General features: G+C 36.3%; 1 protein-coding gene across 1 annotated transcript in view; it reads right to left on the bottom strand.

The window, feature by feature from the left end:
• The window catches only part of LOC140241915 (zinc metalloproteinase-disintegrin-like MTP8), a 106771-nt gene that overhangs the window by 44601 nt on the left and 36961 nt on the right, over positions 1–25209 (bottom strand). The window contains exons 3-5 of the mRNA XM_072321662.1: positions 9606–9682; positions 6162–6240; positions 4006–4082 (exon numbers count right to left, since the gene is read on the bottom strand). Of these exons, the coding sequence (XP_072177763.1) occupies positions 4006–4082; positions 6162–6240; positions 9606–9682 (233 nt within the window). The remainder of the gene's footprint in view (positions 1–4005; positions 4083–6161; positions 6241–9605; positions 9683–25209) is intronic.

The raw sequence follows: 25209 nt of genomic DNA, 5'->3' as shown, positions 1-25209 counted from the left end.
TATGAGAGAAGAAATACACAAAGAATATAATCTTCATTTCCTCCCTCATTTCTGTTTTCATAATCAAAACTTGGTTTGATGGATCTAGAACCACCCGTTTATCTCATTGATACTGTTCGGTTTTTTTTTTATTATCTTAATAATTAGCATTACTATTATTATTATTATTGTTATTGTTATTGTTATTGTTATCGTTATTGTTATTATTATTATTATTTTGTGGGAGGGGAGATCATAGTCATTCGGTTTTATTATTATTTTACATTATTCAATGACATGAGGATGAATCAAGGGAATTAAGGAAAAAAGTGTATCGGTCAAGGAGAGTGAATATCTTTTTTTCCGTCATGTCAAGGTTACTCTACGACTGATAGACGTTTCAAATAGCTTCATTATCACTGTTTTTTTTTTCATTTTAAACATCAAAAAAATCCAGTACCTGTTTGTGTCTCTTCCGCCCACTCTTAAGTTATGGATCATAGCACCCCCTCCCCATGCTCTTGATAAAAAGCTTTTCTGAAGACAGTCCTGCGCAAACTGTCCAAAACTGCTTCACTGCACTAACATACTTAATCTTGTGCTGAGAAGGACTACTTCATATATAGACCCCTAGTGTTTTTGTTACTATTGTGCTGAGAGAAATATAATATTTTCGTCTTCATTTGCTCTCTTCTTTTTGTTTTTATCACTAATCCTTGGTTTGATGGATCACAGAACCACCCGTTTATTATTATTATTATTATTATTATTACTATTATTATTATTATTATTATTATTATTATTTAGGGGAGAGGAGAGAGTAGAGTTGTAATATAGGGATGATCAACCAAGGAAGGCGGAAATGTTAATTTGTTAAGAATTGTAAAAATCTCTTCCCCCATTTTTCTGCTCTTGATAAAAAGCTTTTCTTAAGACAATCCTGCGCAAACTGTCCAAAACTGCTTCACTGCACAAACATACGTAATCTTGTGCTGAGTAGGACTACTTCATATAGACCCCTAGTGTTTTTGTTACTATTGTGCTGAGAGAAATAAAATATTTTCGTCTTCGTTTGCTCTCTTCTTTTTGTTTTTATCACCAAACCTTGGTTTAATGGATCATAGAACCACCCGTTTATCTGCTTCAGACTGTACATTTTTATTATCATTATTATCATCGTTATTGTTGTTATTAGTATATAACTATCACTATTATTATTATTATTATTATCATTATTATTATTATATTATTTAATTACCATTATAATCATTATTGTTATATTTGGGGAGGGGGAGATCATAGTCATTAGGTTTAATAAGCAGGCACCCGTGGGAATCCATGGGTCTCAGGGCCTCGTATTTTTTCTGTATTTCTTTTCCCACGTTATGGGAGAAAGAAGAATATTTTTGTCGTCATTTGCTCCCTCTTTTTTATTTTTATCACCAAAACTTGGTTTGATGCACCATAGAACCATACATTTGATGTCCACTTGTAACTTCAAAAATTGGCGGTCAGCAAAGCGAGGGTTTCCCCCGCGTCCGCTCGTCTTATGAACATTCATGTTTACAGCAGCCATGCAGTAAACGAATGAACAGCGGCGCGTGTACTCTGATATGGAAGGGTACGATCGGCGAGGACAAAATTTAAGTGGATATTTAGCCGTCCTGAACAGTCTGAGTACAATGATACCCGACTTGAGAGTAAACTAAATGACGTACCTGAGCTGCATAGTATCCTGCAGTTGTGCAAAATACAATAAAATAACAGCATTCGTTGTTTTCATTTGGGCACGCCAACGGCGAACGTCGCTGTACGTAAGTGCCCTTGTACTAACAATGACCGCGCCGTGTATTGTTCCATATAATGAGTGTCCATATCACGCGCACGCAGATAGTGTTTCGTGTAACCATCGTCAATACATACACAGGCGCAGGCCACACACTGGCATACCGTACCCGAGAGTACATTGTGTGCGTGCGTGCGTGTCTGCCGGAATATGACAGAGATTTCGCTGCACGCCATCATCTTTTTGACTTTAGTATCCCCACTGTCTCTGCAAGCTAAAAGATGGACGATCGAGAAAGGCAGGAGTCCAGCGCAGGATCGGTGAATATTAAAACGCTCGGCTCTGACGTCACGCACAAAAATGCATTATGCATCTATCTAATTAATTTCTCTTTGTCGTCCTCGACGTCGACACGGAGGAGGAGCGCGGACGAAACCCGGTCCAAGGCACGTAGGAGACCCTCCCGCTGCCGACGGCACCGGTCTCGGGGGCCCGGAGCCGACGGCTCGGGAGGAGATAGACAAACCAGCAACGCCGGAATAAAACAGGAAATACATAAGGCCCCGACAACAACAACAACTTCGCCTTTTACTGTTATAGATATATATATATATATATATATATATATTCCAATATATTTAAGAAAAGATAGAAAAAGAGGAGGGAATATATGTCAAAAGAGAATGTCAAGAGATCATACAAGAACTAAGGACATGCACAGAATGACTGTAGGATATTCAACAAATTAGATATTTTTGGGAAAATGAACACACACAAACAATACACATTGCAAAGAAGTAATGAACACCACCATTAAAAAGTACTGCTCTGGTATAAGTGTACAATTTGTTAATATTCAATCTGTACTGGATGCTATCTTAGCCTAATCTCTCCAATCTCCACCCCCCCCCCCCAAAAAAAAAAAAAAAAAAAATCAATGATACATATATATGTGTGTATATAAATGTATATTCTGTAAACTTCAAACACATATCACTATATCCCTTCTTCACCAACAAGACACAAAATACATATAAGTCTGGACTACGCTTTCCACTGACACCAGACTGATGATGAAATAAGAAGAAAGGAAACCTCGGCCCATCTCAATGCACAGGTTGTGATGGATTGGATTACATAGGATGCACGAGACCCCATGAGACCAGTGGCTGATATCTACACCAACTATCTGCCCTTCATCCGCCCTGGCCTTTTTTTTTTTCCCCATCGCACCCCCTCAAACAAGATCATCTCCCCATAGCTTCCACTGGGATGTATCCATACATCATGGACAATGCCTACAGGACAGAAAGCCATGCACTTTGCAGATATTACAGCCTAAAGCTACAGGCAATATTACTATCACCTCTGCATGACCCATAGTTATCATTCTAGAAAACCTAATGTATTATTCATGAACCTCAATTTCCATTCCGCTGGTGTAATCTTCTACAATTTAAACCACACCTTACCACAAAGGATAAGTACAGTGACTCCTGGTTTTATTAATGTACATAAAATGCATTCAATCACACTCATATACACAGGATGACTAAAAGAGTGCAATCTAGCCATGCCACTCATAGTCATCAGTCAATTCAGTGATTCTATGATTACCATTAGAGTTTTTCAGCAAACTTCCTAACATTTTGGCTTTAAATCATTGAGAAATAATGATTTTGCTATCACAAACCTTTCCTATCGATGCCTTACACATTCATTAATTCCAAACTGTATCTAATGTCAAGGAGAATATACCCTTACACATCCACTATAACATAGGACCGTTTCCATTGGGCAAAGTGATTTTTTTTTTTTTAAACACGAAGTACCGAAGGAGTATACTACTCAAGAAACATCAAGATCGTATACAAAAACACAACTACTTTGACATTCCTGTAATGAAAAGTAACAATGAAATTGTTAAAACTCTCATAACATTATTCAATTTCAGTATTTCTTGTTGACTTAAGGTTATTTTCTGCATTCAGAGTGATTACTGTCACAGAATAAATATTGCTTTCTGATATATCCCTCAATATGTTCAATTATACTTTTTTGTCAGAAGTCCACATTGCTGGTGTTATCAAGAAGTCAAAGTAAGATGATTGCATTTCTTCAAGAATAAATTAAAAAGTACCTTCCTCCTGTTGAATGTCATTCTTATTGAGAAGAGATATCTCATTAATAACAAGGATGAAATTTATTTGCAAATTGGCAGAAAATATGGCAGACTTTACCTGATTCCATTGCAAGTACTGACTGCTACAGAAGACTTGATGGACCCCCTCACTTTGCCATGGTAGTAACAATGATGCTGTCATGACAACAGAGAATAGGAGGTACAAAATACAATAAATCACAATAATATCAATTTATGAAATGCACAGCCTATGCACATGATATACTCTTCTGTGCTGCTAGACCTCCTGATAAGCTAAAACAATAGCAAACCATGAAATGAAGAGATGTGTTTAAAGTCTTTATTTGAATGATGCTATAGTGGCTGAGTTCCTGATTTCTAATGGTAAGTTATTCCAAAGTTTGAAGGCTGAACAGGCAAAAGCTCGGTCTTCTGATGTTATTTTTGCTTTACATGTTGGGATTTGTGGAGGAACAAATCTTGATGAGTGTGTTTGTGAGACTTCAATAGTAATGGCTTTGTAATATAACTATGGGCATGACAAATAAATGCCTTGTATGCAATCAGCCAGATCTACAATGATATTCATTGGTGAATTGGAAGCAAATTTGAGCAGATCTCTCAAAAGAAAAGTGATATAAGAGAATCTAGATCTACTTTAGATCAGCTTAGCATGGAAACAGATAATGAAAGCTACCATTGTCAGTAAAATGGAACAAACACATGTACTCCGAAGACATATCCCAGAACATCTCAGTCAAAGCAAAGAAATGAACATTCTTAAACTCTGACCTATAAATGCATCCCTTACATGTCTTAAATTCATTTATTTCAAAAGAATTACATGCCACAGGTCTACAAATACTGCTCATGATGTCTGAGGATTTCTCATGTTCTTGCTGATCTTTTATCCAGAATAGCCGACACTATTTGAGCTTAAATCCACTGTTTTGTTTACCATTGGGAGTAGGAATTACAAAAATGTTCGGAGTTATCACATTTGATGCATATGTATAGTTCAGTTGAATCACAAAACATCCTACCATAAAAAAAAATTTGGAACAAAGCCACAAATCCACAAATATAGAGATATAACACTAATTTTCTCAATTAACCATGCCTGTAGATGGTTTCTTCTATAAATGATTTTAATAAAGTTATTTTATATATTTTGTATATTCAGCAATACTTAACACTGGTAATATTGATTAGCATTATTACATTGGTTCCTCCTATCCCTAACTCACATTTCAGAACTATTTTGAAGCACAAAAGCTGTTTTTTTTTCAACTGCAAATGATAAATAGTGGTTTTAAATTTACCTTGGTACAAAAAAAGTGATGATAGAGAATTTTAATGAATTCAGGATGATTGACTACAATGCTAATAATGATATATCATCGCTGGGGGGACAAGACCTCGTATCTCAAAAATGTCAAATGTTCAAGAGAGCCAAAAAACATGGTGGCCAAAGCACTATACTGAATGGGATAGCCGTTCCTTTGACATGCCGTGGTGGCTTCATTTTTGGGGTAAGACAGCTGGGATTTGGACAGGACATCACTTAACCGATTATTTGACCACTAATGCAAAAAAGTCATTTTCACCAAAATTTGAGATACGAGGTCTTGTCACCCCAGCGACGATATATATATATATATATATATATATATATAATCACAATCAGACTGATTATTAACACACTGAGAACAAAGATCGGTTCTATCATGTAGGAAAGTCTTCATGGATATTCTGAAAAAGATGATGGGTTCATCATATTCACAACAAATCTATGACATAATCATGTCCTCAATAAAGATTAAATGTTACTCTCAAGTATAGCAGTGTTACCAAATATGGATACAGTAGAGAACAGCCTTCCCTGTAATGTTCTTTGAATGATGCCATCAAGTCAATTTGTTTCTTCATACCACATCAGCTATACCTTACAGGAAGGAAGAGTTACATGATAGAAACATTACTCATGCACCTTTGTCTCTGCAATTTCCTGCTATAAAGTTTGAAAGTACATAAGGAGAAGGAGACTGAACTTGTCCTTCACAAAACAGCTAAAATTATCCTCAAGATCTAATCCTACTTTGGGTCATATCCGGGACGAGGAATCAGAACATTACAATAAGAATGAGACAGACAAGGCTGTTTAGATGACCATTCTTCCCATATGACAAAGGGGTTTCCCCCTGTATGATGTCATGACTCTACTTTTTCCCTCAAATGTGTCATGTGACTTACATGGGGGTGTGGCTTGCGTGTGATTGGTCCACCATCCTGGGCGTAGGATCGCGTCACAAATCTGGCAGGGAAGAGATTTCTGGAGGAGATTGAAAAACGGGGGGGAAAAAAATCAGAAACACTGATCATTTGAAAAATCACCGGCACAGATAACAGCTTCTTTCCCATCTCTAAGAAACCAACATGCAGGATTATTGCACCAATCAGAGAAAACTTGAGTTCTCTGAGTTTGTTTATGCTTTTTACCATGAAACAGAGAAAAGACAAAGAAAAATATTCACACTGTCTATGGAGTTATTCCCTTTTGCATCACAACCAATACAGTTTTAGTGTGATTACATACTGATGCTTACTCTAATGATGCAATGATTGTATACATCTTATGGACGGTACCTTTCTCCAGAAATAATGAATAGTGCAAACATGGTCCCACTCAGACATGAAGAACTCACACAGCAAGCTACCCCAGAATTTGGACTATGGTCTAAGTAGACAATAGACATACTAGCTCTATCCTATTATTGACCTGGGCTAAAAAAAAAATAAAAAGTCTACAGAAATTCATAAACATTCAATATCTGTAAGCAAACTCACTCCACCCTCAGCTAAGTCTTTTCAAGCTAAGTGTGAGTCTCTGCAAAGTCTAAATAAAGTAGAAGAGTTTGTGAATGAAGGCAACATTTTTTGATAAATCACTGTCTTTGTTGTTTCTGCACAACTACAAGAATCATGAAAACATGTGCTTCTTGAGAGAAACTTTGGCTTAGACTTCAAGTCATTATAGAACTGTGTGCCAAACAATCTAAATTATTTTCTCTTTTAAAGTAATTCAGAAAATACACTATGGATAGTACAGATAAAACTGTAAGAGTGGGGATCAATCATACACCATGGCATATGGTTGAACCTACATCTCCAAAGTAACCCCTTCTGGTTGAGAGCAGTGGAAAAGTTTGGAGCTGTGTATAAATGCAACAGCAAGATTTTGTTGGGCATTGACCCCTTTTATACTGAATTCTGAAATCCCCACAGTCTTACTACACAGGATGCAAGGTTCCCATAGGGAATGGGTTGAGGCAGTGTGTCACTTGCAATTTATTGATATTATATGATATCGATGTATGTCCCACGAAGATTTAGCCCTTCTCAAAACATCTTGTGAGTACTTACACAAAAAGATCTTCCCTTTAAATCCATCTATTCTTTTTTTCTGGCGTTTAACCCATTGAAGACTAGTCGCGAGTATACTTGGGCAAGTGTCTATGGAAAATGTGTGCTGAAGCAAAATCAGTCCTTCCTCAATAGGTTAAGTGTAGAAACCATGATTCAATTACCCATAAAGTATGCCCCATGAGTTTGTACTGTAACCTCTGGTTATGCTTCCATAGAATACAGAAAGAGAAAAAAGAGCTGCAGTCTATGCAAAAGTTATTTTTTTCATAGTAGTATCAATGGCTATTTCAAGTACCAACCTAGAATGACTGTGTTTGCAGATACGTAGTTTGTATCTGATTCTCTTCCCAGAACAAAGCAATTCTCCAAACTGCCCCTCTTCAAGTCGTTCATCACCATTCATCTTGCATTGTTTTAAACAGGTGCTCGTAAAGCAGGACTTCATAACGTGCGGTCTCCATAAACAATCTGCAATGGCTTGCTATGGATGATTTGATATGATTCTTTACGAAAGGTCACTGTATCAATTTGTATGTTTCTTTCATGGGGAATGCAAGAGAGGGAATGAATCTTTTATTAACCACTCTGGTACTGAAATGAAATGAATTCATAATGGGAGATACAGACAAATGTTCATTACAATGAATCTTTTCTCAACCCTTTTGGTATTGGAATGAATTATATTTAAAATTGGGAACATAGACAAATATGCATTACAATAAAATGCATAAGTTTTTATCGTCTAAGGTTATTTCCAGTCTCACTTTGAATAGATTATTTTGACATAAGCAGAACCCTTGCAAAATATGCAAAGCATCTTGGACATGTTCAGTTGTTCAGAATCTTTTGAAGTCACATTTTTTACTCCTATCGACAAGGGAATCTCAATGTGATATCTTTTGATGATGTTACACTACAAATATACCCAAAAGTGCCCACACTTCATCCTAGCAGCCTAAAGTAACTGCATCTAGAAAGTAAAGCTTCCAACGACTCATTTTAGCGCACGTCTACACCTCAGAATTCATTAGCGTGCAGTTTTAAAGGTCAATCTATGCCTCATTTCCATCATCGAACAGAAATTAATATATCATCACATTAAGATAACTGAGTTACATTCATCAATGGGGCATTAGAACAATGTGTTTCCCCACTACAAGCCTTCCAGGCATCCTGTGCCTCACTTAAACATAATATACATTATTCCCGTTCATTACATGATACAAACTTGTACGTTCCTGTCTCTTGTGTATCCCCTTTTATACATGTAGGGAAATAAAATTATTTTATTGTTTCAAATACAAGTTCACATGATGATTACTAACAATTCGATATTGGAAAAAATCAGTTAATGTATACAAAATATCTCATACACCTTTTTACTCAGTCTTTTTTTTTTCTTGCCTTTTTTTTTCTTCACAGAAGGAGAATGGCTAATACATAGTGATGAATTAATACAACTTGTCTCAAAAGTTTATAAAAACAAAAATTTCATACTGAATGACAGACATACACTATTCATTCATAATATCCATTGCATTTTGAATGGAATGTTGCAAGCATACAATCTTCCACATATGAGATGGAGAGACATTTTCCAGGAAAAGAAAACATTGCACTGGGTTGAACACTTCCACATCTTAATAAGATCACTATGGTACAGAAAAACAACAACACACCTCCTGCATGTATCCACACTGTATTGTAGAAATCGCTACCCGCCCTCATCTTTATGTAGGAGTTATTGATATCCAAAAGTCATAGAATAAGTCACAGTAGTCATGATTTCTTGTTTGCATTATGCGTTGTTGATGCATAAATGCCTGGTAGATTCATTAAAGGGATGGTACAGTATTGGTGGAGATGAGAATTAGGCTTTTAACTTTTTGCAAGATACCAAGAAAACACTTACGAAATAGTACAGTGCATACCATTTTAGGAGGAATTCAAAGTTTATTTGATGAATATCGCGTTTGGAATGACTGAAACATCCAAAAACAAAGTAAAACAAAGCGATTGTAATAAAGTGTGGGTCCCACACTTTACTAGAATCGCTCTGTTTTGGATATCTCAGCCATTTCAAGACCAATTTTCATCAAATAAACCTTGAAATCCTTGTGGAATTACATGCTCTTTCAAATATTGCACAAGAGGTTTCTCATTATCTCACCAAAAAGAAACCTGAAATTAGGTCTCAACCAGAACTATATGATCCCTTTAAATGCAAATAACACTACACGAGAAATAAAAAAAAAAAAAAAAGATACTCACTCATTCAGCTCTAAATCTAAAATTAGTTCCTGTCCAGACACTGGAATAATGATGCTTGTTTCTCGTATATGTCCATCCTGAAGAAATAGAAAAGAACAAAACATATCAGTTTAGTTTTGTCCCAATTTATATATGTGAGATACACGAAACAGATTTTCTTCAAACAAGATCATGGGTTATTTAATACTGTATGCCATTGATGTGCATGAGCAAAGAAATGAACATGACATGTCACACTCTTATATTGTCAGAAAACTTGATATTACAACTGAAGAATGGATTGTTCATATCAATACCTATGATAAAAACATGAATATGTACCACAAGAAAAAAAAAAGACTATAGAATATGGGAAGACATTCCCTTATTTTAACTGAGAACAAACCTGATCATAACTTTCAAAGAAACTCTGCACCAGTGTATGTGACTTGCACTGTACAGTGCGTGCATCATTTTTTTTTTATAGTTTGCTTAGCACTTTGTTTACGCATAATCAGACCAATTAGCGACATGCCTTTACATCATCACATCATCTCCTTACAAGCTGGAAATGCTTGCATCGTTCTAGGCCTCCTGGGTTTTTACGGGTGATGGCTAATGATGCTATGCCAGCGGTCACTGGAGTACCCCCTCTTGTTGCCATGTGCTCTACTCAAGAGCCCTTTTCATTCAAGCATCTCCCTGTCAGTACACTCACTAATGCACAGTGCTGTGCTATGGTCATAGTCTAGTCCCACCTACTGCCATTCATGTTATTAAGAGAGCATCTCTGCATGAAGCTCAAGTCAGCTCAATGACATTCCCATAAGTATTATGGTAATTTTGCTGCAGATATTATTAGCTTGTCCTCATACACCTGGTATTTCTGAATATTATTACATATCCTCTACCCGAGAAAGATTACTGCACTGGCTAAATTGACTAAATTGGCATTGTCAAATCTAAAAAAATATATACATAAATTGTACACTTTACACAGAAACATAACTTAAATTACCTAAAATGAGCTCTTTATAAAAGGATTACTCACAGATCTTGAGATATTCAGTTCCATTTTTACAGTAAAATAATAGGCAAATCTGTCTTTTGAAATATTTGCGTGGGTTTAATGCGAGCAACATCTGTTGCCTTAAACTCATAGAAGAGGCATATGCTGTGAATTCCAAATATATTAGCTCGAGGACTATGAATCTTTCTGAATTTCATCATGTCCACAAAACATTCTCTCCAAGAATCTTAAGAAACAAATAATCTACAAAATAAACAGAGGTAAAGAAAATTTGTATGCAAAAGTGAAACCAAAAGAGACCAATGTGCAAAATACAATAAATGGAGTGTTTAGAATCTATCCACACATGAAAGAAAACAATAGAAGATTACTCAGTCTCACAATATACTAGTTGAAGAGAGAAAATGGTAGAAAGTGAAAGAAATGAAAAAAAACAATACCAAAGAAAGATGGGAGAGGAAGAGGGAGAGAAACAGAAAGAGACTGCTAATTGTTAAGTCTTAATTTTAACATATATGACAGGTATCAAAGTTAGCAATGATCTCTGTTTAAAACTATAACAATAAAATGTCCAAACAAACTTCTTCATACTGATGTATCCTGTGTTATTCAAAGCAATCAGAATTCATTCCTTTGGTGGGTTAGTGCATACCCTTTTATCATTCAACTTGACATTTCTAAAAATGAGGATTTCTAGTAGACAACACAGATTCTGATAAATTAGGGATATGAAGTATAAATATTATTGATGCTAAACTTTCTGTCACTCCCACTGATAGTTCTAATATGATTTCCAAGTAGATCCAGGAGACCATGATAGATTAGGGATATGAAGTGTAGGTTGGCTAAGTGCATTTGGCATACATTTGTTTCAGCCACGGATCATCGGACAAAGAGTGCCCTGCCAGGTTGCCATGGTTACAGCACGGGTTATTGCCTATGAGGTTTGGCCATTGACGCCAGGGTGGTTGGTGTTTTATGATCAGAAACAGAACTATACTCTTTACAAGTCCATACCACTGGAGGCAGAATTAATCTTTGGAGGAGAAGGGATTTAAAATTGTGCCAAATCGAATAATTGTCATGAATGACAAGTAGGCATTGGAAATCTAGTCTTCCCAGCATCTAAGATTAATGTATGTGTGGCTGTTGATTCTCGTGTGTCTATGGTACAGTAAAATCATTTATTTAATCTAAGTCACCTTTTTTTGTATGTGTCTGTGGGTGTGTAGATATTGAAAGTTCTGCATTAAAGATTTATTAATTCTAATTAATTCTAAAAAATGTGCATGTTTTTGACACAGAGGCAAGAATACCTTTATCACAATTATTAAAATCATGATTTTCACTAGTATCATCACTGTCGGCAAAGTTCACAGCTATCCACATCAAACATTCCTTTCCTTCAGAGCTATATATGAAGAGTTTGACTGCACCCGTAAGTTAACTCCATTCTTGTTGATTTGAGATATTTGTGATGAAACAAGCTAAAAAAGAGAGAATAACATGAAAATATGGGACAATTCAATCATAACTTCAAAAATATTCACTGTTATGCAACAAGTGAGCTACTATTGAAAAGGTTTAATTTTGCTCTAATAAAGGTCTTACTTTAAAATGTTTTTAGAATGGCATATGAAACTCTTCATATTGCCATTTTAAGCAGCAGAAAGACCTTAATGAGACTGTAACACATCCTTAGTAGATAAAGAGGGTGGGGCTGTGGTGACAGGAAGTGGAAGTAAATTCCATTCTGTGGTAAAAGATGATGGCATCAGAGGTATCATCCAGGGATCCAGAATGACTAAAACTTGGGTGAATGCTCTCCTTAACTACCACCTAGAGGAAGCTCTTCCACCAAAAGGAAACAATAAATCACAGGGTTCGTAGAAATCAACAATATTTGAGCTTCCACACTCTACAGAAAGGATTAAAAAAAAAAAAAAAGTGTGCAGCCAGTGTAAGGTTATTGGCTGGATGACATCAAATTTGTGACATCAATCTTCATAAATGATATCATTTTTTAAGGCTGCCATGACCTATCCTATATCAAGCACCTGCTTAAGATGGCAGACTCCTGCATATTTCTTTCTGTCTTAAATTGTAAATGATTGTATCATTAACATCTTTCATTTTATTGTATTTATTCAAATATGTTAAAACTAATTGTGATCATTATACTGCAAATTTATTCCTGCACTTTTTTCAGATGTATTGTTAGTAAAGGTATGATTTTCAGAGACAAAGGCAGAAATAAAGTCAGAGGGAAACTGAAACTACAATGTAAAACAGATAAAGGACAATCGTGTTATGATCAGGTGGAGCTAAACATGACAATCAAATATAGACATACTGAAGTATTTTACATCAAATTGAATCATGACAAATAAAATCTGGAGATAAGTTCATAATTTCATTGAAATGGTGGTGTTTGAAATAGACACAAGAGCTATGACAGTAACTCCAGTTATTTTAAAAGACCTCTTTACATGAATAGTGAATTTTTTCAATGATCAAGTCTTCAAAGCCTACAATATATTTTGGTGCAAGGATGATTACAAATCAATCAACTTTTTATGGACGGAAATGTGTAGGCAGTAAGATTTGACTTAGACACTTCTCTAAATGATACAGCTCACATGATCACAGGAAATGCAAAAAGATAACATTACAAGTAAGGATGATAATGATTCTTTTGTTACAATCCTGGATATTGAATGTGATATCCAGGGTGACTGTCAAACTGTGATCACAGAAGGCGCAGGTGTTTTGTTTCTTGGATGAATATCACTCATTTCCTGAAATGATCTTAAGATCAAACTTCCACAGTTCAGGTAAAGATCAAGGCATTATTCAGCCAATCCATGACCACATACCATTACCAAGGACCAACTTTGCACGTAGCCAGTGTCAAAGAGATGCTTATGAAAAGATGGATGAGCCATTATTTGCGAGTTTTTTACAACCCTGGAATACCTTGGCCGGAGATGGAGTAGGTGGTGTTGGGATATGATATCAACTGATATATCTTGCAAGACTCGGTGTGCCTAGTGGCAAAATGGTTATAGTTGGCTAGCCTTCAGTTGGTATGGTTTTCATTTGTTCATCCATCCATTCATTCATTCATTCATTCATTCATTCATTCATTCATTCATTCAATCAATCAATCAATCATTCATTCATTCATTCATCCATTCATCCATCCATCCATCTACTCATTCATCAAATTTATTCATTTACCATTCATTCATTCATTCATTTATTCATTTATTCATTCAGGGGTTTTTTTTTTTTTTTCATTTCCAAACAATATTATGAAACTGTGACATCACAATACATTTCAATGTAACATAATAACATATTGAAACATATCTTGTTTCATAGAAGACTGGAAATGAAAATGAGGGGCTGCTAAAGACCGAACTTGGCAGGGCCCTCAATTACAGTATATTACACCACAATAAATAACTATACTAGTAAAATAACTACAAACTTATATACTTATTACTATCTTACTGGTAACTGGTGACAATGGTTCCACACTTTCACTTCCTCTTTCATGTACAGATATTTATAAACCCACACCTGAGGTTAATAGGGATGGATTCTAAATTTATTTTTCTTCAAAAAATTGCCAGAAAATATTCAGTCTTGGTCTTTGTGTACAGAAAAAAAAATAAATCTCACTGTGTGCAAGAGGTACTCACAAATGACCACAGCAGCTATTCTTCACTACCCATTCATATGGCATCATATTAGAAGGTCTGCTAGTATTCAAAGTGACATAACTCCTTTATCATTCATCAAGTCTGCTTGATCTTAAATTGAACACAGCTGGTGCATTGATGAGTTTTGATCATTCATGTTATTTACTGGTTCCTGCCTTCTATGAGATTGAAATATGTCATCTCAGTTTGTTTCACACTCAGAGACAACACAATTTTGTCTTACTATTTACTCACATTTCAGTTGTACAAGTATGAAAAACGTGGGAACCACAGATATGTAGGCTTTTAGGGGGGGGGGGGTAAGACTCTATAATCTTGAAATCAATGTCACATATAAACCTTCTTCCACCCTCAGTGGTGGCAGTATGTATGCTAACACCTATTTGTGCCTTAGTCCCACCTGCACAGCATCAAGATTAATTGGAAAATGACTTCCTACCATTCTCAAGACCAATGAGTCTCCTACAGTGATTTCCCTATTGACATATGGCATTCATCCTCCCTCACTTTTGTTGCACACAATTGGGTTTTCCCCCATGCTCAATTCAATTTTCTGCAGTTTCTGTGTAGTACCAGCTAGCCGGGTACTCTCAAAGAGTGATGTCAATGACATATCCCTGGTGTGGATCATGGCTTTGTTCACACTCGCATGGTGTGAGTGAGCTGTACATGTATCCACCAGCTAAAAATAATGACAAGCTGAAAAAGATTTGTTACTGTTTCAAATCAAGACTCTTCCAAACTAATTGCTCAAACAAATAACCTTATTTGCCTCACATTATTTGTGTATCATCATTTCAGGACTAAATTCACCATCACAAAGTGGTTCAAAGGGTTGACTTTTGAGAAATGAAACAAACTTCCAAGGGAGGGAAAAAAAAAATCATCTGGAGGAGGAGGAGTTTGACCTCTTGAAACCTTTCCTGGAGACAACAATGGCTGCCTGTCTAGAGAAGCCACTACCGATGGCCTTAGAACCTTCCGGATATGACGAATCACAACCCCCCCCCCATCCAGTCCTCACACTGAACCTTTGGTGTACATGCAAATATTCATTGCCTGCTACTAACAAAACATGGAAACAGTTGTGCCAGGGGAGTCAAAAATCATATTTCTGCAGGAAACATCCACCTCATGATAACACTCTGGCCTACACTTCCACATCTAGAAATAGCTTGGCATTTCAAAGTGAGTGAGCTAGCATGTTTTCTCTTCGCTGTCAGTGATTTCTTGGCAAAGCATGTGCTGTGTTTGCAGAATCCAATCTAGCTTGATAAAGTATTTGTGTCAAGTGAATAGCTCTCTTTGCTAACATATCTGCTCACACTTCTGGTTTACAGCATGAGGTAGATGTTGAATCAACTCAAAGCCTTATTTCCAGGCTATCTCTCTCGCCTGGATACATAATATGAACCAATGTCAAAGTTCTGTATCAATACCTATATGATGACATAAATGGTATCCCAGGGTACCAAATAAAAATCAGCCATTTTGTTGAATTATTTATTTTTTTGAAAAGGTTGTATCCTGGGTGCCAAAAAGAGGAAATTATTTTGGTGCTGGAGCTAGCACGCGCTAGCCACTGCACTGCACTACACTAAAGCACACGCTAGTGGTATCGCAGCTTTCACGCACGCATAGTATAACATGCAGTGGCATGGGAAGGACTATGTACACGCACACAGTGCATGCATTTTTCTCTGACTGTTCTCGAATGGACGTGAGGTGGCGCTACACAACGCGGTAATCCGGGGTACTACGGTACCCCGGGGTAACGCGTGGTGCATCATATTAATAATAATAATAATAGTGAGACTCTTATAAAGCGCACATTTCTACCTAAAAAAGATACTCATGGCGCTATAGAACAGAGTACATATTGTGTCACGTTACAACAGTATCACAGAAACTAAGACAATAAACCAACAAACAATAGGCCTACATACGTACACATACTATACATACAGGTATACAATATTGTTAATTTAAATTGAAAATATATGTCTTGAGATTCTTTTTGAAACCATCAATGGAAGATGCTTCTCTAATACCCCTTTCAGGTAATCGCGGTTCAATTATCCGCATCCAAATAATGCGGATGAAGTAGTCAAAATCGCGTTCATATATCCCATGAAGTGCGCACTACTTTTACGAGCACCCGTTCATATAATGGTGCGAGTTATTTGTGCGAGTTATTTGTCATGGTTACTGCGCACGCCTCTATAATGACGTAATGTTTCCGGTGAATATCCTCACGTGTATGCACACCTCTCGCGCGCTCAAGCTCAGCAATCAGCGGTTGTGCGGGAAATCGAGTGACCTTTGACCGAACTGTGGAATGTTAGTGCGGATAAGTCGTAAAACGCGTTCATGTATTCTCGATCTACTCCTCATGCTGCAATTATGCGCATAATAGCAGCATAAAAATAATGCGCACTTTTCTACTCCTCTCCCGTTCATGTAATCGAAATTTTACGACTTGTGCTCCTATTATCCGCATCCACGATTACCTGAAAGGGGTATAAGAGATTTTGGTAGGGCATTCCATAGTTTTGGGCCCATATATGAAAAAGCCCGATCCCCCCACTGTATGTTTGATTCGAGGTACCTGTAATTTTAGCGAGTTTGATGAATGGAGATTACGTAGTGGTTGGTGAAGATGAAGAGTATTTTGAAAGTAGACAGGGGCAAATTTGTGCAATGTACGGTAAACAAGAAGAAGAATCTTGAAGTTAATACGTTTTTCTACAAGAAGCCAGTGTAGGAACCGAAGTATTGGGGTAGTACAATTTTCTTCTTGAAAGTAAGTAATCTAGCATTATATAAATGTTATTCATTATTACTTTATGACTGAGGTTAATAAAGTGGTGTGATTTAGAGTTGTGTTTACAGACTGGCAAAAGAAATGACTATTAAGAGAAGTGGATACACAAATCAACATATAATGTACAATACATGAAGGTATTATTATCACATAAAATTTTAATCACATGGACCTGAATCAGACTCTGTTGAAAGCAATGACAATGGCACTTTAACCACATCAGAACCATTCTTAGCCAATCAAATACCACAATATACAACAAGTGCTTAACATTATAACTCAGTGGGCCTGACGTTCTCATCATAATGATAATCAGTGTATTAGTTTGAAAATCACGTAAAATGTAGCATAGAGAATTGATAGTCAGATATGAATTCACATGGCATTTTAAACAATACCAGCCCTGAAGAGGGATACTGCTAGTAGTAGTAATCAAAGGTACTACTTACCTTTGGGAGCAGTGATTGCAAAAATGTTTGAGATATCACATGTCACATATTTAATGCACATGTCCAGGTCAGTTGTATCACAAAACATCCTACCATGTAAAAATTTTGCAATACAATCTAAAATATAAGGAGATATCACTATTTTTCTCAATAAACCAGAACTGTTGACGGTTTAGCCGAGAAAAAAAATTATTATAACTATTGTTCACATTTTGTATATTCACTAATACTTAACATTGATTATAATGATTGAAACTTTTACATTGGTTGTTTCTATCCCTAACTCACATTTTAGAAGTATTTTGAAGCACTAAAGCTGGGTTTTTGTTTAATCTGCAAATGGTAAATAATGCCTTTAATGTACCAAGTTTTATCTTCCATGGAAGCAAACATCCCCAAACCAGCGAAGATAAAAAAAAAAAAACAAGCCCCACTAGATTTGATGGAAGAAACTATCCTTGATTACAGAAGTTACTGATAGATACCAACAGAAATGTGCAAAGCTTACATCCTCTGAAATATTTCCTTCACTTTCAGATTCATTTCAAACACATCTCTGATTACAGATGCTGGTGACAGCAAAAAAGAAATTGTAAAAGCTTACTTCCTCTGAAATTATTTCTCATGCTCTCATATTGATTTCAAACAATCACGGGCCAACTGCTTCTTGGAAATGAAAACCTCAAAGTGAGAGTGGACAAATCGCAGAATGACCTTTGACATTCTGAGAAGTCTCTCTTCGAACATTGTTCACTGGCAACTTTAAAAAAAAATCATAGGAAAAACACAGGTTTTCTTTCAATGACTATGAATGACAACTATGAAATATCAACCCCGAAATCTGCCTCACTCATGATTAATCCCTCTGAGCTGTGGGGTTCATATCTCACTGCTGACAAATTTTTATGTTAAATCTTTGATTGGTTTGTTGCCTTGAGGCAGCTCCTCACAGATGAGATTCTGCTCAATCAAAGCATGTCAATGGTACACTGCTTCTGCATTTTTCTCTTCCCTGGTAAAAAAATAACATAAAAAAAAAAGTATAGCTCATTTTGTTAAAAATTTGGGGAAATTTTGTCGTGTTGAATTTCAAGTCAAATCTTGTTCTCATTTTAAAAACCATATATCCCATGTGCAAATTTAAATCAACATACCAGTTGCAAACTATTGTCATATTTCCCTTATACTTTATATGACCTGCATAAGGACCTATACATGTGAGTAAAAAAATATCCAATTCTGTGATAACATTATATTTTTATGCATTACAAGCATGATTCAGTATTAGTTGTTATAATCATACAGCTGTATGTTCATTTTTTTTTTTTTATGAAACGTTTTGAAATAATTATATGCTGACAGTATATGGAGTATGGATACAGCACAGGACCATGTCTTCATGGTTGCTGGTCTTACCAATGACAAGAAGTCTGACATTCTAAGACCATTAACAAAAAGTACTGTATATAGATCAAAAGGGTGTAAGACACTCGTGACTTCAATGTGCCAAGTCAGTCATGTGTGTGTGCACTCATTTATATGGAATTATGGGTTCCACCTGTCAAGCTTCACTGGTCCACTGCAAAGGGCACTGGGCCAAAATCTAGAGGTCACTATCATTGTGACCCCCAAGGACTGGGAAAGCAATCAATGTCCAGAGGAAGACATGGAAGAAGACAAGAGAGTAAGAGTGAGAGAAAGAACAAGGCCAAGTCTGTCTAGACCTCCATAGACTCATCATCTTCCTTTCCTTCACTGCTGACATTCTGAGCAAACTTCCAGGTTTCTGGTAATGTCATCTCTAGACCAACCTTGCACTAGTGGGAGGACGGGTGAGTTGTAACCTGCTCTATGCTGTGGGTCATGGAAAGGACAAGTATTTTCCACATCTGGTCTAGCTGATAAAAGAAGGTTGTGTGAACTTCTGCATATAAATGCTCCCAATGCACTTCAATCTTGCCAAGCCAATGTCAAACTTTAAAGGGTGTGTACAGTTCTGGTTGAGGTGAAGATTTAGCTTTTAACGTTTTGCAAGATATTCAGAAACCACTCTATGAGATGTCAAAGAGCATGCAATTCTAAAGGGTATCAAAAGTTTATTTGATGAAAATCAGTTTTGAAATGCCTGAGATATCCAAAAACAAGGTGAAACAAAGAGATGCTAATAAAAGCGTGGCCTGTCGCCTTTTATTATTATCACTTTTGTGGATATCTCAGTCATTTGAAAACCAATTTTCATGAAATAAACGTTGAATCCTTCTTAAAATTCCATGCACTTTCACATTTCATAAGAGGTTTCTCATTATCTCACTTAGGAATGTTCAAAACATGAATCCCCACCTAAACCAGTACTGTACAGTCCCTTTAAGGGAGGGACTAAGAGTGCATTCCACAAGGTCAGTTAATCTCATGCTCAGACTGTGACAGCTGATTTCATCCACTGGAAATCTCTGAAATATTTGAACTAGAGCAGACATTTAGGTCATAGCTGCATGGATTCCTTTCAATGCCTAAACATTATAAATTAAAAAAAAAAGTCTTTTTTTTGTTATTGGTTCAGTATGTATGGTACTACCAAACTGTATATGCCATATTCTAGTGAGTCTAATTGTTTGCAATCAGGACTTCCCGACAATTTTGCAATCATAGGGTACAGGAATAAATGGAGACATGCATGTGTGCATGTTGCATTCATATCTCTAAATCAGGCTTAAAAATTGCAAGTAGCACCTGACCCACACACACACAAAAACAAATATATATATATATAGTACACTGTATGTACCAAAGCATTCAAATATATGTCTAAACACTGCAAACACCGTTCCTTCTCCTGTAAGTCGGTCCTGATTTATTTTTCCCCCCAAAGTTTTTACCTGTATGACGATGAAATCTCTTCCCTGCTTGAAGGAGGAGGGGTGGTTTGACAGGATGCTGCTGAAAATCAAGTTATCGTGGCAGGAAATATCGTCTGATTACCCTGGACAAGAAAATACATTTTTGGGGGTTCCTTATCAGGTTCTGGTAGGCCCTGATTGCAGGATGGGGGACAAAGTGTTGGAGAAACAATAACTGCCATCAAGATTGTTCTTTTCCTTTCTTCTTAGAAGTGTGAATCAGTTATAGTGCTGAAGTAAAAAAAAAAAAAAATCAAAAAAAAAAATCAAAAAAAAAATCAAAGCATGACCACAATGTTGCTGGTCTCACATATTCTGTGTCTGCTCTGTCTTCCCTTTTTATATGAAATTCAATAAAATCATACCACAGAAATGTTTCAATCTGTTTTATGTTACACTTACTTCTTGTTCTCAAGGTCTCACATAGCTTGATAGAACCACACAAAACTACTGAAGGCTCTTTTTCCTCACAATAATCTTCAAGAGTATCACACTTTCATTTTCAAGTGGGGGCAAGGTTTAAAGAATACATACAGGCTAAAAGTTAGGAAATTGAATAACTGAAACCCTTTCCATAATATAATCCACTTCACATAAAGATACCTACTGTGGACAATTTTTTTGTTCTTTCATCAAAAAATGAAGTACCAACAGCAGTGAGAAGCCTCAGTGAACTTTTTCTGACATCTGACTACATACAAGCACAGAGCAAATTCTCTTGTGGGAATAAAGAAAGGAAGAGATGACAAATGGCCAAGCATTAATCAATAAAGTCCGCTAACAATGTCACGATGAATCGACATTAGCATCAGATTTCAATTATTTGTCCCGGATACATATTTATCCGATACTGACGTCAAAGCTAGATAAACAATCCGCACAGCCAGAATGTACCAGGGCACACTCAACTAGTCTCCAGTAAGGGTTGTATAAATTGTATTCTTTTCTCTCACAACAGTTGGTTTAGGGTTTTTTTCTTCTTTTATTGTTGTTTATGTTTTGTTTTCACTTGGCCTGTTACATGGATTTGTCTAAACAAAATGATGATGAAGGAAGTGCAAATCTTCCTCTAATAATGTCAGTTTGGTGTCTACAGCAGCTTACTGCTGTCTTGCCTCTTCCTGTCTGACACAGACCAATCATATCAAAACCAATATATGCTCTCATCAAACACTCTCAAGTATGATTGCTTTTGGAGGAGGCTTTGGTTACTGCCTCAGCAATAAACATGACATTAACAGGTACATGTAGAGAGATATACTTGTACCACCTCAGATATCTAATTCAATCAATGATTCATTACCTAATTAATCAAGAGCTGATTGGATTGGGAATGGAAACCTTTTGCTCTATCTCAATATATCCTATTATCAACAATCATTGCATAGAGGTCCAGAGAGGCCATTCAAACTGATTTATTCCTTTCTCAAAATAAGACTAATTGACTAAGGCTATGATTTCTCTTCAAAAACAGTCAATGACTGCACTAAGTCAATGACTGCACTACTAAGTCAATGACTGCACTAAGTCATTGACTGCACTAATACTATTTTATACACAAATGAAAATGATATTTCATGGCTGATAGTTTGGTTTTATGGAATATTTAGTGTGTCTTTCTTACACTGTGGAGAGTAAAGACTAAAGAAAAGGGGGGATGACACCCAAAAAATATTCACTACCACCAACTTGAATTGCTGAAACAAATGTAGTACTGTCCATCTTGTTTGGTCAGTCAGAACATAAAGCACACCTCAGGTAAAGACAGAGGGTTAGCACAGAAATGCAGTGCTTAAAGGCATAATTTACCATTTGCAGATGAAACAAAAACCCAGCATTAATGCTTTAGAATAGTTCTAAAATGTGAGTTAGGGATAGAAACAACCACTGTAAAAATTTGAATCGGTAAAACCGATGTTAAGTATTGTTAAGTATACAAAATGTGAACAATAGTTATAATAAAAATGTTTCCAGACTAAATTGTCTACAGTTATGGTTTATTGAGAAAAATACTGATATCTCCTAATATTTTAGGCTTTATTGCAAAATTTTTATATGGTAGAATGTTTTGTGGTACAGTAGACCGATGCATAAGCATCAAATGTGATATCTTGAACATTTTTTAAATCACTGCTCCCAATGGTAAACTGGCCCTTCAAGAGCTAAGGGGGCCCACTCATGGTGCTGCAAACTATGGCTGACATGGGAGGTCAGAGGAACCATTTTGTAATGTGAAAGCATCTCTCTGACTCATTTTTTACCACATTTGTGAGGTGAAGGACTCCACAAACAAAAGTGTAACACACAGGGCCCCTAAGAAGATTCTTGAGCGAATTCACCGGAGCTTTTTCCTGCCAAGATTAGGCTCTGGTCAATGCAGGTCAAACAAGCTGGTATCTCTCTTGACAGGAAGCCACAAGTAGGCGGTGAGGTACAGAAACCAAACCAAATCACTGAAAATCCAAATTCCTCACATTTCTAACCCCTTGGTTACTATGTGTCATGTGACTGCATTCTACCAAAGTGAGAGTTTTTGCAGAAAACTCATTGTGCCTGATTAAACTTTTCCTTTTAACGAATTTGAGCAAAGATTATATTGCACCTGTAAACAACAAATAGTGAAAGTGGAAATTTTTGCATGAGCAATTTTTCATTTGTGGAAAGTACTGCAAAACCAGAAATTTTGTGAATTTTGCCAGGAGCCAAGATTTGCAAAATCAAAATGCACTCAAAAGTTCCTGTCTATACTATATGCCAGTAGCAACTCACCAAAATTTCATGCTGTGAATATTTCTAGCTTTACAGTTCAATCAAAACTGTTAGTTAGTTTGCTTACTTCCAGAAAATGATCATGCCAAATATGACTACTGTTTAATGTTGCCTTTCCTGTGTACATGTACCTGAACAGGCAGAGGGGTAATGGATTCTGATGGTATCCACTAAAAAAAACAAAAAAAAAAAACAAACAACAACAACAAATCTTCAAGCCAAATGATGGGAAAATAGGTATAAATATGTCATTTTTGCCAGGACGCTTCTGATGTCAATTCAAAATTGGCAAAAGATCAAAACCCTATTGCACAAATATATCTCTAGCACAGTCCAAGACCAGTAGATACCCCAAATCCATAATTGGTATTTCCAGTTTGTGTCCATGCTCACAGTTATTTAGGGCATACAGATATTTTTCTACTCTAGGCACAAATGTACCGTGCTTACATATAGCCCAAACTTAGCCTGCAGAAAAAGGATCACTGAAATACTGTATGTTAACACTAACAGTGACAAAGGTGCCATAAGATGGTAGGCTATATAAAACTTTGGGTCTACATTGTCCAAAATTATAGGATCTGTTATTATCAAAGTCTCTCTGGAAAACAATAATGATTCCAGAATATAATATTCTCAATCAATCACAACCATGTGCCATTAAAAATTATGTAAAAGCAGCAAATTTAATATCCCATTGGACATTACATTACAATGAGATCACCATTTCTGCATGGATGAAGCTACAATGCATGCAGACACTAATACACAAGCACATACAATCCCACATACTTCATAGAGAAAGAGAGAGACACACACACACATGCACTAAAAGCTCCTGACAAATTTCAATAATTTTCATTAAGTCCTATGACCCAGAGATGATGAACACCGGAAAACATCATCCCACTAATGATGGTGTCCGGAACTAGTTCAGAGCTAAAGGGTAAAGGACAAGCCGATGTTGATGGCAGGAAATGGATGAGGCCTGGCGTTTCCACCAGCCTTACATGTATGAAAACCACAAACTATGAAAACCACCAACTATCGCTGGAAGGACTCTGTAATGGAAAGTTTGTGGGGGAAAAGGCCTGCCAATCATTAAAACATAAAACATTCATTACAATGGCGAGGTTGATACATTGTAGGATAGTGTGCAGATGAGAGCACTGGAAACATGACAAAAATGTTAGACATAGAGATTTGGCATTTTAAACGGAAATGTTTCACAATCATTGGAAGGAAAGATAATCATTACTATGCACAATGAACAATGTGTATTATGACCAGAGGGAACTCCCATCTGGTGCTCCATGACATGATATAGGCCCTACTTTTGTCTATTTAACTGAACGGACAGTCATACCATGCTTTCGACTGGCAATTAAAATGCTAAGATACAAGAGTGAGTACGAGTTTAACTGTTCTTATCTGTGTGGTCAGATGTAACTTTGCACAAACATGGCTGATCAACCAGCGCAACATCTACTTAACATGATACAATCTGATGTTACATGATATCAATTCATGTGTCTCACTGTGTATTAAGAGTGTTTGGAAACACAGAATAAGACATTCATTTCAAGTTATTTCTTTTTCTATAGACGGGGGGGGGGGGGGGGTTAGTACAACTGTAGGTAAAGAATTGAAGGGAAAGTCGTTACTTCATACTCGGTTTTAATTCAAAAAAATACTGAACTAGTGAATCAATTCATTAGAGGTGGAAAAGGAAGGGAATTGAATACTCTAACTGATTTTCTGGTTTATCTTTCTCTCTCTCTCTCTCTCAAAAAAGAAAGAAGCATGTACTATTAATATGCATCAAATAACAAAAGGCTTTACTTTACAATGATATGGTAATCATCAAACATCTTGTCAAAAAAATCATACTTACACAAATGATGTAAATTTCTCAGACAGACTAAATT

The sequence above is a fragment of the Diadema setosum genome, chromosome 18 (assembly GCF_964275005.1).
Source record: "Diadema setosum chromosome 18, eeDiaSeto1, whole genome shotgun sequence".
Lineage (NCBI taxonomy): Eukaryota > Metazoa > Echinodermata > Echinoidea > Diadematoida > Diadematidae > Diadema > Diadema setosum.
This window is presented reverse-complemented; position numbering and strand designations above follow the sequence as displayed.